Source organism: Phalacrocorax aristotelis, chromosome 1, assembly GCF_949628215.1.
Source record: "Phalacrocorax aristotelis chromosome 1, bGulAri2.1, whole genome shotgun sequence".
NCBI lineage: Eukaryota > Metazoa > Chordata > Aves > Suliformes > Phalacrocoracidae > Phalacrocorax > Phalacrocorax aristotelis.
The window spans coordinates 110295828-110309599 of record NC_134276.1 but is presented as its reverse complement, the minus strand read 5'-3'; the positions used below and the strand labels follow the sequence as shown (position 1 = coordinate 110309599).

The window sequence follows — 13772 nt, the reverse complement described above, 5'->3', positions numbered from 1 at the left end:
TAACTGACGGGAATGCAAACTGTGCAGACAAGCTGATTTTTTTTTTTTTGAGAGGAGTTTAATCTCAGGCTGTTCCCCTTGTTATGACTTCTATTGAGATCTCCTCTTTATAATCCTGTGATTTAGGATTCAAGTCATACGTGAGCTGTTGCAGCTTAATGAGTTACTGTGTCAGCCGAGATGCTGAAAAAGACCTTGGACCTTCTCCAAGTACAGCAAACATGAGCTAAAATACATCAGCTTAAACCTCCCAAACATTTTTATTTTACATTTGCTACAAACTGAAAACTTGCATTGAGTAGGTTGCCATGTGTCAGCTGATATTTAGAAATGTATTTTTCTGAAGTAAGTTATGCTAGGTAAACCCCCTGTGACATAAATTCATTGCACCACTCACATGTGGTGGTAGTATCTGGCAGCATGCCTTCACTGCATTGTCTTTTTTCATGCAGATCAAGAACAATGTATATGTGGAAAAAAAACAATTTCTCAAGAGAATCCTGTGTTGTCTGCTCCAAAACTCTTGCATGCCAAAGGAAACCATTGTGTTGATCCACTTGAAAGTGGAAGTCAAGGATTTGGGGTTTTTAACATTAAAGTGATGTGATCACTGGTAATATGAATGGTAATAAACTTCTGAACACATAGCGGGGTGGTATAGATTAATAAACATTAAGGAGCTAGGGAGTTGCAAAGAAGTTGAATAATTTAATGAAAGTGTGAGTTGGAGTTGACCTTGATAGATTTTTGTTGTTGTTGTGGTTTGGCTTGGTTTCTTTTTTGTTTGTATAGCAGTTTTATTAACAACATAATTTTCAGCTAGGTTTGAGTTCTTTTCTGGAAAATACTGCCCACATAAAGGCATTTACTTCTTAATCAAACTTTCTTTTTTTGTTGTTGTATAAGAATTTCATCACTCTTAGCTGACTAGAAACTAGTTAAAGGAATAATCCCCTCTGTAAATAAGTGATCAGTGTAATCCCATACATCTCCCTCAGCATGTGTGGCTGCTGGATTGAGTCTTACTCCATCTTCAGTGGTGACCACTATTACTACTTTCAGAAAAACACCTTGTCTCCAGTGGAGATGAGGTGCTTGTGTGTGACTGCCTGCAAATGGGCAGTCATACGCACCACATCTTAGAGCATAAGAGGTAGTGTGTGTGGTCACAGGATCTTCTCATCGCTGTCAACCTTTCTAGCCTTTTTTCTGCTCTCAGGCTGTAGAACAGAGCCATGCCTGTCTGTGACCCAGGCTCTGAGGTATTATTTTAGCCAGAATTATATTGTTCTCAGCATGGCAGCTCATATATCAAAACTACTATGGGTGAGACTTCTGCTGGTGGTTCTCGTAACTGCTTTAATACTTCTGAAGTAGAATTTCAGCCATCTGAGTTGAAGTATCCTTTTGATATGCTCGAATATCTGAGCTGACTATAAAAGACATAAGAATAAAATCATGGAATGCTGCTTTTGGGGTCATAGCATCTTTCCATACTTGCAGATCATGCCAAATTGCCTCGTTTACTTTGCAGGTAAGAGCGCTTCCTTTAAAGGCTCACTAAATAAAATAGAAATTCAGCTATCTTTATTTGGGGGAAACAGGGCTAAGTTGAAAACTAGTTTTTGAAAATGCTGTTATTAACACAAAAGTTTCTTTCACAACTTCTCTTCAGTTTCAGCTTTGTGAGGACAAGTCATCCCATTTTCTGTTCATCCCCAGCTATAGCAATGATTTTTATATCATAAGTTCAGTGTTTTATTTTGATCCAATGAGAAATACCAGACAAGTAAGCCCAGGGAAATAGGGGAAGCTGTCTCTACAGAGAGTCAGCCCATCCAGGAGAAAAGGCAGAAGCTAGACAGAGAAGCTCTTTGGGTATGAGTAATTGAACTGGCCTGTGAAAGGAAAAATGCAGACAAGCTGCTCATCTCTCTTTGTGAGCAATCATCAGGTCTGAATCTGTACCTCTTTCTCCCAGAGTCTTTTTAGCTTCTAACGCCCAAATTCCAGGCTGGAGAGGAGTCCCTTTCATAGCTCTTCGGGTAAACTGTGGCCTTGGAGGGAGATGGAAACCAGTCAACGCTCCATGTGTGTCTAATATTGCACATAAAAGTCTCTTTTGCACTTTTCTCTCTCTTTCTGTCTGGCTGACTTGCAAAATGAGACTTTTGGCCCTCGAAATCATGATAACCAGGGAATTTGGGTTTTCTGAAGCTCTTGTGCAGTTGATGGACATTCCTGTTGGCCCTGGCTGCTCTGAAAGCATGGCTGTGCCTGACAGGAGGATGATTGGTGTCATGGTGTGATGTGGGTAGCGAAATCCCTCCTCACTCAGGGTGGGGAGTGTGGTTCCTACCCTCAGGAAACAGAGAGGTTTATGGGGTATGTTAGTATCTGATACTTCAGCTAATGGGAGATGGAGAGGAAGGCAGAAGGAGGGTTGTTTTCATCTGCAGTAGCTGGCGAGTAACCCATCCAGCATTCCCCACATGTACAAGTATGGATCCTCATTTGACTTCAGTATTTGTTTCCTTAATTCTCCTGTTGAGATGGGATACTTCCAGTAGACAGAAATCGGATTTAAATATGTTCAGAAAAGGAATGCACAGACAGGATAGGAAAGAATTAGGTTAATTAAGTAACTCTCCCACATGTTATGAAACTGTGTGAAAGTATTTGGCTCACCATCGCATAGAAATACTTGTAGAATTTGGGGCTGTATTGGGAAAACTCTGCACACGTTCCTCCATGAGAAAGGAAAAACAACTATGCTCTGTTAAGGTTTCCTTTTTAAGAGAGGGTTGTCTTCATGATGTGTTCCCTGGAAGCAGCTGATTATGGTAGCTGAAGTAATACATTTAAGTGTATTGCTTTAAGAGGGCTTTCAGAAACCATGGACTCCTAAATTTGTCCCATAGTTTTGTGAAACTTAAGATCATTAGGAGGAAGGAAGACTATTGCGCATCCCATGTTAGCAAGAGCAAGCTGCCGAGTTTTTTATCTGGCTTGGAGGTGGAAGGGAGTCGTTAGCAGGGTTAGTGGTTGAAAGAGCATAGGGCACAGGAGGGATGGACTGGAATGGCGCTCAGCAATCCATGTGGGCTCTCTCTCCTCTACAGTAAGACTTGCCTTTCATTCTGTTTCACTTTTAATTTTGAGAAAGATAGTTTTGCTTTTCAGATGTGATTGATCTCACTGGAGATGATAAAGATGATCTTCAGAGGGCAATTGCCTTGAGTTTGGAGGAATCAAACAGGGCATTCAGGGAGACTGGAATAACAGATGAGGAACAAGCCATTAGCAGGTAAACGAACAACTTATATATAGCAGAAATTAAATTAAAGAGTTGGAGATTGGCCTGTATTGCTTTTTTTAACTTTTAATTTAACAGAATAACGTGTTTACTTTCACTTGTGCTGCTGATATGCCTGGCTTCAGGATGTTGCTTTAATGTATTGTATGTTCTACATTGGAAAATAGTCTATTATGTGTGGGCTAGGATTTAATAGTATGTTTCATGTTGATGTATTTGTTTAAATATCGAGGAAGTGGATGGAGATAGAGGATATATGGTCATATTTAAATAGGATCTAAAACTAAAAGTTTCTCCTATCAGGTAAAAAAGCAATGAAAACAAAATATAATTAAGAAGCTAAAAAATTCTTTGTCCTGTTTTTTGCAGTGTTCATTTTACAATAACATTTTCTTACCTCTGTGCTAAGGCTGAGACTGAGGGAGGGGGTAGTAATGCTATGACTGGAGTATACTAAAAGCAGCTGCTGTATTTTAGCTGATAAGTATGTTATTAACCTATTTAACAAATAGGATTTATAAGCTTTGAGTGAAATTAACTTCTGGGTTTAAAGTTTTATGAACTTAACTTTCTCAACTTGGGTGTGATAAGAGTCTGTAAGTTACTTTTTGATCAGATTTTACAATAACTTCTTGTACAATGTGTGTTTATATGTAAATACAGATAAAATCATTAATTATTTGGGACTTGAACTAAGCCTGGGTGTAGGGTTGTGTGGGAGGGTTGTTGGGTTTTTTTCGTCTGTGGCTGGTCTTGGGAGGGATGTTGGGTTTTTTCATCTTTGGCCTTGTTCTAGGGGAAAGCTTTGATTTGATCCTTGTGTTAGAATGTTAGGTACTGCCTCTTTGTAGAAGACTAATTTTATAAAAAATTGATTTAGGTGGGGGAGATACATCACAATAATTCTTTTCCTCAGTTTACTGTATCTGACAGACTAAATGGCTTATCAGAAAAGTCCAACTCTGAGAATATGCAGTGTTACTTTATCCACAGTAATTTTCCTTTTCCTTTTCAAAAATAAATGTACTAATTGTGAGAATAAAGATACACCCACGCCCCCCACCCCCCACCCCCATTTGTGATAAAAGCCATCTTGTTGTATGAGTTCGGAGAGAAAGGTGGGATGGGAGGGACTTATATTCTCATTAATAATTGGAGGAAGATTTTAAGCGATTGTTTTTTTCCAGAAACCTCAGTATGTGTATGTATACAAGATTATGTGGAAGTTCCGTCCAGTTCTGGTTCAGAAGTTCTGCTCTGCATGTTCCTTTTCTAAGGACAGAATTGTCATAATTACAGAGTTGTGTCTTAGGCAGACACTCAGAAAGATGGACCTATTTCTGGATATTTTTTTTTCTCCCTGCCCCAGGCTTTGATTCCTTCTGCTGTGTTCACTTCTTGGGAGCCTTGAAGCTTTAGTTTTTTTCCTGTAGACTTAGAAGTGAAAATCACAGACTAAAAAGCCCTTTTTGGTCTTACCTGCTTAGCCCATAACTAAGTGTTATAAATACATTTGACTTAAATTATGGTGTAGTTTTTTTCATTGTGGAAAAAAACGAAGCATGCCCTTCTTTCCTGTATATACAAAGGCATGTAGACAGTCTGTTCAGAGACTGTATACAGAGAAAAATGTTGGTCTTCTGATGAAACAGAGATGTATATTTGATGGTAAAATTACGCACAATAGTATGTGCCAAATTAAGATGTTGCTACCAAGGGGGTTATGGCCAGCACACTGTACCACATCTTCTATACTTGCTGTAGTATTCTTTGGAGCATTTGTTGCGTGAATTCATCTCCCAAAACCGTACAAAAATATTCACAAAAAGATCCAGAGTGTATCATGGCACAAGAAAGGGAAATAGGACTCTGCTTGCAAACATAGGCAGAGAAAAGTGAGAATCTTTGGGGTTTTGGCAGCATTAGGCTATTAAATCAACTTGGTTACATGCCAAGATACACCCTGAGTTGATGGAAAGTTATGTCAGAGTTGTACAAATACAAGAAGCTCAGAATTCTTGATCTGAACTGCTCAATCAGTTTCCTTAAAGACAGGACTTCAGACTGGTTTGGGTTGGGTGTTTTGTTGTGGTGTGTGTTGGGTTTTTTGTGTGTTTTTCTTTTTTTTTTTTAAATTTAAAAATCACTTTGTAGTTACCACCCCTAGGAAGAATGTTGACATTCCAATAAAAGCAGAGTATCTGCAGGACTTCTCAAAACAAAAAGTAGAACACTGGCTGTAAACAAGTCATGCTGTACCCATTTACTTTTGTTTTTCTAGGTTAAATAAGAAGTAGAAATCAAATAGGAAGTCAATAACAAGCAAATTAACTATGGAAATACTTCATTTTTAATAATGTAGGATATGTGCATACTTTTATCTTTGGCATGGAGGATTATTTTTTTTCCAAAGGTATTCATAGTAGTTTGGAACCTAATTTGCACTGATTTTGTTAGGGTTTCCAAGGCAGCATTAATGGAATTTCTTGACTTAATGTTGTAATGCACGTAGAATTTGTCTTCCTGAATGTAATTTCCTTGTGCTACTTAATGAGGACAGACCTTATTACTATGTAGGTGTTGAGAGGAGTGCAGCTGAAATGTCCAAGTGACCAAGTTGAACATCTTGTACATGGCACATACAAAGTTTTTTTACTATTCCCTCTTTAAACCTCCCAGGGAAATGTGCTTGATCAGTGTATTTCCTAATATGAAAATTTTTCTCCTATTTATACTGCTTATCATGGATTGGAGGATAATGAGGCTAGCCATATAGGGCTTCACTGGAGAAGCTAGTAAGATACAACTGGAAGGAGAAGTATGCTGGCCTGTGTTGTGCCTAGGGTAGTAGCCATAGTAAAATGAGAGCCCGTACTGTAGATGCGTAAGGATATGCACAACCCCATGGCACCTTTTTTTGTTTGTTTTTTGTTTTGGTAATATAGTCATTGAAACTGCTGGGGCCTCTGCACTGTGGTTATCCACTGTATAGATTAAAGGTGAAACTGGGGAGGGATGTAGGGTTGGGGGTATTCCTGGATGTCCAGCTGTAAGACAGTCACAGTATAAAGACCATCCCTTGTTCTTGTAGATGAGTAGCCTGCCGGAGTGGGCAACCAAACCATTCTGTGGCAGAGCTTTTGTGCTGTGGGCTTACTTTGCCTGAGGCTTGTTGCATTGTCTGGCTAGCCCCATGCAAGCAGCTCTGCAAAGCTGCTTGTCTGTGCCCAGCTTGTTATGGAGGAAAATAAAACACTGCTTTCAAGTCCTATGCCAAGCCTGGCATTAACTAACCCTCACTCCAGAGTTTCCCTCCAAACAAGATTCCAGCACTTAGAGGTGGGGAAGCCTTCGTGCAGGGTATGGCATGTCTCAGCCTCACGGGACCATAGCTTGTGGTTCTGCTGCTAGCGACTGCTGCTGTGGTCTCAGAGGGTTGCTAAGAGGGTGTTTCAGCTGTGTAATTGCTAAATCCCTGTACCAACTTTCTGGAAAGATGCTCATTTTGTTGAGAGCAATGTGTGAGTAAGATGCTTTGTAAAGGGAGTCCCCCAAATCAGGACTGTATGAATATAATATAGTGAACATTATCGTATAAAATGTATACTCACTATGCTGGTAAATACATTTATTCATGTAGTTTTTGAGCTGATTGTTAGGTTCCTTCTCACTGTGCTAACTTTTTATTTCAGTTTGCATCACAGCTATCATTATGGCTGACAATGTATTTGGCACATAGGGTGTGCAGCTATTGCATGTGCTTTCTGAAGACAGATAATGTTATGAGTAAAAATAAGGAAAAAATATAATGAAGCTTTGAGAATCAGATACTTTGGAAACAGATTTGAGGTGGAGCTAGAGATGAGGAAATCCATCACCTGCTAAAGAAATAAAAAAACAAATACAAGGAAGAAGTTTTAGTAGGTAATTAAGTTGGTAAATGGTAATAATCTTGTGGTCAGGGAACTATTTTAGTTACAGAATTTATATTTTTCTGGACTAGAATCTTGAAATATCTTGAAATATTCTTGAGCTCAGAGGGGGGTGGGGAAGTTGGATTGTTTCCTTGAAACAAAAGTGGTATGGAATAGGTATTGTAGTCCTGTTACAACATTATTCTAAATTTATTCCAGTCTGTCAGTGTCTTCCTGTCAGTTTTAGGGGTCTTTTCAATTTAGTTGAAAAAAGAGTTTAGGTAGTTCTACCTGAATGAGAAATTATTTGAAATATGTATGACACTTGTTTTGAATTAATTTTTAATGCCCCCATCAAATAGCCGTTACTCTCAAATCAAAGATACACTGATTGTCTAACACTTTTGAAGGATTGTATCTGTGAGAATGGAAATGAATTTGACTGTTTCTTTATATTTTGGTGTTTGTTTAGGGCATAACATTATCATTGCTAGTGAAAAGTCTTTTACCACTGAAAAACCAGGTTCCATCCCTATGCATTGTTTGAGGAGATGTCAGAGCAGAAAGTCTTAGAGGATTATACACCTGTCCTTTCAGCGTCTTTTGAAAAAAGATGTGCTGTTTACAAGGTTATATGTAAAAAATGACACATCAGAGATTGATTAATCCTTAGGAAATCATAAGTTTTAGGTTCTTCCCAAGATGTATTGATACAAAAGTGGTATTTATACAACATGGGCTCTCAAATTCTGAATGCTTGCGTTTTCAAAATATGTAGCAATAACGAATCAGTATGTCCCCCAAAGCAGTTGACTACAGTAAATTCGTATAATCTTTCATAGTTTGTGTATATCTTGTAAGATACCTTTTCTTACTTCGCCAAGATCATATCTTGAAACAAAACTTACAGTTAGGGAACTGAGGGATTATGTCACATGGTGTCGTGTCGTCCCCCCCTCCCTGTTTTTTTTTGAAGGTGTTCAAACTTTGTCCTTCAGTAACTGCATTTACAGAACAGCCTAGACCTGCTTCTCTCTGATGCTTAGTGAGTCCAGAACCGAAGGGGCAACCCTTCAGGCTGCACAGCCTACTTCGATGCTTGTCATGCAGCTCCTGAAATCCTGTGCTTGGCAAACGTAGTAGTTCAATAGCAGCTCAGTCTTTTGCGTGGTAGTTGGACTAGACGGTTGGGGGATAGTAACTGTGTCAGTAACGCACGCGCCAAATTACCTTTAAGGTGTTCTTTGTCACCAGGCTAAGGATATGTGCTGATTTAGAAATACCGTGTTGAGTGAAGCTTGAGTTTGGGAGCATGACACACATCAGTTCTTGCTGTCATGTGAAATATGGACATTCAGCATAAATCACGTAGGAACAGTTTCCTGCAAAGGCTGTGGTCATTAAAATGTACAACGAACTTGTTGGCTGGCATTTATAAAATTGCAGGGAGATGTCGTTCCATGGCTCATAAAGTAAATATTTGCTGTATAAAGTAACAAATACAGCTGCATAAGTTGCAAAAATGGAAACTAAAAAGTGTTGTCCATTTTTGAAAGTTGCCTAGCTAGCTTTGGTTTCTTGTCAGTAAAACAAATATTGGTGACTTTGTGCTTTGCGTACCAATAAAAGCATTTGTAGATGAAAGCACTACACTAATAGTGCTGCCTAAAATTTCTTGTTGTCTATTCTATTTGAATCTGGTTCTTAAATAATTGATGATTTGCAGACCTGGCTCTAGAGCTCTCACAGGAGATTCACTCACTGATACTGTTTTCAAAAAGATAATGGAACTACTGTAACATACCTAAAAGTAAAATAGCGTCTTACTTTTGAAGACATTATTGCATATAAATTTAAACCAAGTTGAGCAATAGTAAGTTAGCAAATGGTTGTTTACTATGGTTTTTTTGTTTTGTTTTTTTGTTTTCCTTTTCTCACATTTTCCCCTCCCTTCTGTTCCCGAAGAGTTCTAGAAGCCAGTATTGCAGAAAATAAAGCCAGTTTAAAGAGGACACATCCAGAGGTATGGAGTGACTCTCCAAACCCTTATGATCGAAAGCGGCAAGACAACTGTCCAGTAGGATTAAAGAATGTTGGCAACACGTGCTGGTTTAGTGCTGTCATTCAGGTAAGCACCGTCTTTGTTTAGCTGTGTATACTCTCATTGTATTTAATGTCAGGTGAGTTATCTTCTTTTAAGTGGGTAACCTAGGGTATCTGTTTTCCTGGGAAGTTTAGGCCACTGCATGAGGTGTTTTTGAGCATTACTTTTTTTATTGCATCTCTTAAACTGTTCATCCATAAGTTTGAAGTGTAGAAAGTACTGTAGCGTAACTAAGTGAAGCTTCAAAATGTTTGTTATTAAAAAGTGTTGAAGGCAAGGAGTTGTCTCTGAAGTTCTTGGGTGTCTGCAGCTTGTGCTGACATCAGTTAAAATTGTGCATGCCTAAAAACACGTGAAAATTGGATTATAGATGAGGAACAGACTTTTTGTATTAAAAGAAAGATAGAAATTACTGAAGGGGGGTGGCTGACCATGGAGGTAGGTAGAGTAAATAAGACACCCTCAATCATGGACTGCTTATTGGAATAGCTACAAGGAAACAGGTGGGTGAGTAGGGTAAAAAAAAAAAAAGGAATAACTGATAGAGAAGGAAACTTGGAGGAGGAAAGTGAGGGTCTGATGTGGGTGCAGTTGTGCCTGTTTTGGGTTATTTTGCCTAATACAGCCACTATATGTAGTGTTAGTCTGTTTTTGTGTATATATCGCTGAATTAAAAGCTACGTTTTCTTTTTCTTTATTTAAAGGTAAGTCCAATGAGGGAATGTGTACAGATACTGCAGCTTTTCTAGTGAAATCTAATGTTCTATATCAGTAATTCATTGTACATAAACTTTGAGTCCGTCTTTTTAAGAGATTTTTTTAAGAAGTGATTGATGTATGTGTTCATGTAAATAATCTGTAGATATATTCATAAGCGTCCAAACCCATAGAAAACTGTGGGTGAAATTGGAATACAATAAGGAGAAACTTATTTTTAGTGCACAAGAAGCAAATTCAGCATGTTGTAACTTCTCATAGCCTGACATTTTGGGAGGAAACAAAATATTTAATACCCGTTTTTAACAAATTACTGTCAGGCTGAAGCACTTCAGATAAACCAATAATGTTACTTTCATAGTGATGGCTGTTAATCAATGTTCTGCCTAGCAATTTCTGCAAATGGTTGCTAACAGGAGTACAAACAGTATGCATGATACTGCTCTGTAAAACACTCGCAAGCCTCCAATGACTTTCACCTTGGGATTTTGTTGATCCTTTGCAGTTTGTTTAGTTGGTAATCCCCTGTGGACCTCTCTTATGTACTTGTCTCCCTTGAACCTTGCAAACTTCTTGCACACATAGGGTCCTTTGGGTAGGAGTTCCATAGTTGTGCTCCCTATCACATGAGGAACCACCTCGTTTTTACTTGTTTTTTGAACCTGGCTCCCACTGGTTTTGTCTGGTGGCCCCCATGTCTCCTGGTGGACAAGACGGTTAAAAAATGGTTGGCATTACAGCTCTGTGGACTTCTTCATACTCTCTTTCAGCAGGTTGGTGGTATCTTTTTCCAAGCTGACTGCTGAGCTGTTACTTATACAGAATCTGTTCTAGCCTCAGATTCGCCTTGTAGCTGTTCTCCAGACCTTTTCTAGCTCTAGTAGCATTCTGGTTGGGGGACCAGGAGAGTTCTGAAGGTATGAGTGTGCTATGAATTTATGAGGCGGTACAACGGACAGATATAGGCTTTTCAGGAAAGGCAAGTAGGGGTGACGAGGAAGGGCATTGTCTTCTTTGTGAAGGAGCAGCTCAAATGTGTGTGGTACTTGTGTGGGACAAGATGGTAGTTTAAGATGAGAGTTTGTGGGTTAGCATAATAGGATAGGCTGGTAAAGGTACCACCCAGGTCAGTCTGTTACAGACCACCCTCCTCAGGATGAGGGTGTTGACAAAGCTCTCTTTTTCAAGGTAAAGATGTCTCTGGATCACAGTCTATGGTTCCCATGGGGGACTTCAGTAAACATCCTGACACCTGCTTGGAATCCCACACAGCAGGACATGAGCAAAACAGATTTCTGGAGGGTATCAGGGACATCTTTTTGATACAAGTATGGATGGGCCAACTAGGGATGATGCACAGCTGGCTCTGGTGTTGCCTTGCCTAAAATGGAAGAACTTGTTAGAGACACAGTAATGTGGGTACTCTAGAGTGCAGTGACCATGAAATAGTGGAGTTCAAGATCCTGATGGGAGTGAGGAAGGAGTAACAGGATATAGACCCATATGAGAGTGGACTTTGGCTTCTTCAGGAAGTTGGTATCTGGTATCCCACAGGAGGCAGCTGTGAAGGGCAGAGGAGCTCAGAAAAGCTGGCAGCATCCACTAATTGCAAGAAGGGTCTATTTGCTGCTCAGGGAACTCATGGCCAGGCTCCAGTGCAGGCAGGCGGTGTGCAGGATCTGGAAGCAGATATGGGCTAGTGAGGAGTATGGGAATGTTGCCGAGGCATGAAGGGATGGCGTTAGGAGAGTGAATGCTAACCTAGAGTTGATGCCTCAAGGGATGTCTAGGGTAACAAGAGGAGGTTTGGATGCTACACTAGTCATAAAAGGCTGAGCAAGGAGAACATGGTTCTGTTGCTGAATAGAACAGGTGATCTAGTGACAGCAGGCTTAAGTAAGGCTGAGGTACTCAGTGCCTTGCTTTGCCACAGTCTTCACTGATAAGGTCTCCCAGACCACTGTGCTTAGTTGGGGGAGAGGAGCTCTGAGCAGTGGTTAAGGGTTGAGTCAGAGATTACTCAAGGAAACTTCACCCCTGTAAGTCCACAGGACCCACTGAGCTACATCCAGTGGTGCTGAGAGAACAGGGGAAAGTCTTAGAAAGGCCATTCTCTGTCATCTTTGAAAGGTCATGGAGAATCAAAGAGGTTTCTGATTAACTGCAGACAGGCCAAAAAGTCAACCTGGGAAACTGTGGGATGGTCTGCATTAGCTGACGTTTGAGAAGATGGAGCCAGGCTTTTCACAGCAGTGCATATTTGGAGGATGAGAGGCAACAGGTGTAAGTTGAGGTGGGAGAGATTCAGCGTGGATATAAGAAGCATTTTTCCCCATGAGGACAGGCAGGCATTGGAGGTGGTCCAGAGAGGCTGTGTAGGCTCTGTCAAATCTTGAAGGCTTTTAAGATGTGCATGGAAAAAGCCCTGAGCAGCCTGGTCTGATCTCACAGGTGACCTCCTGCTTTGGGCAGGAGATTCAACAAGAGACTTCCATCGGTCCCTTCTGAGCTAAATTACCCTATGATTCTATAGTAATGTTTTCTGTTTCATTCGGTCTTCCTTTCTTAATTATTTTATTCTGCTTTTGACTACTTCATGTGTTGAACTGATACTTTCATGGAACTATCTGTCATAAATTAGAAGTTTTGAATAATACTGTTAGCTTGGTGCCCATCATATTTTTATATTTTTATAAATTTTAGGGTTGCTTTCCACCATGTACCTCACTGTCCACTTATCTGCTTTCTTACTACATAGTCAGTCAGTCCCATATGGTCCTTCTGCTGGTTCATCTTTTACAGCTCTTGTTTTTACTACACTGCATATCTCTGTACTGAGCAAACTTGGTCATCTTGCCACTTGCGATCTTTTCTAGATGACTTCTGAATTTTGCTTACCAGTACAGACTCCAGCACAGACTGTGAATTTACAGTAATATCCCTTCAGGCTGGAACACATGGTTTGTTTGTGCCCTCTTTTTTTCTTTTTGATTGCCTCTTTGTCTGTGCCTGGACCTTCCATCTTGCCTCATCGTAAAAGCGTAGGTAAGGCGTAGGTAAAAGCGTTTGAATGACTTCTTTAGAAATTACTCTGAAATCCCAGTAGACTACTGCAGTTATCCATATTCTTTTTGACTTAGTGTTGTGTGGGACTTTTTTGTTTCTGGTGGATTGTCTCTTTTTTTATGGGCAGGATTTACTTACCTGCAGGAAATATTTAGGTAACGCTGTAGATAATAAAATGGAAAGACTTTTTTTGTACTACCGCCTCCTTTCCCATCTAAAGTTTTTATGTTCTTAAGCCTCTTTCCTTTCAGGATCTAGTAATCTATCAGGTATTTGAATTTTCTGTTTTCCTGAAATCTTTTGGTGTTTCCCTTGTTCCTTCTCTCTTCCTTTCCTTGTTCCTTCACATGCTTAGCTCTTTTTCCAATAGTAAAAACATTGCCTTGGGGCTAATATAGAGAAACATTTTATTTCTGTAAAGCACTTAGTCAAGCTAATACGACTTGGTGTTTTATGTTCTCTGTTGTGTCATCAGATTTTGCATTCCATAGTAGTCCCGAATCTCAAGATGACTGATTTTATGTGCATATGCATTTCTGTAAAAGAAATATTTATACATAGGATACTTCAAATGTTTAAATGTTTTTAATGAAACCACAGAGATAAGAGCAGAAGCTAGGAAATGTCAAAACCTATGCTAGAGCTATGATCTCAT

General features: G+C 39.6%; 1 protein-coding gene across 6 annotated transcripts in view; it reads left to right on the top strand.

Annotated features, from left to right (window-relative positions):
- The window catches only part of USP25 (ubiquitin specific peptidase 25), a 94960-nt gene that overhangs the window by 29894 nt on the left and 51294 nt on the right, over positions 1–13772 (top strand). For 4 of the 6 annotated variants that reach the window (XM_075101796.1, XM_075101786.1, XM_075101768.1 and 1 more), the window contains exons 4-5: positions 3184–3307; positions 9196–9358. In XM_075101796.1, coding sequence (XP_074957897.1) covers positions 3184–3307; positions 9196–9358 — 287 coding nt within the window. The remainder of the gene's footprint in view (positions 1–3183; positions 3308–9195; positions 9359–13772) is intronic. The other 2 variants (XM_075101816.1, XM_075101805.1) reach the window with 1 other exon arrangement.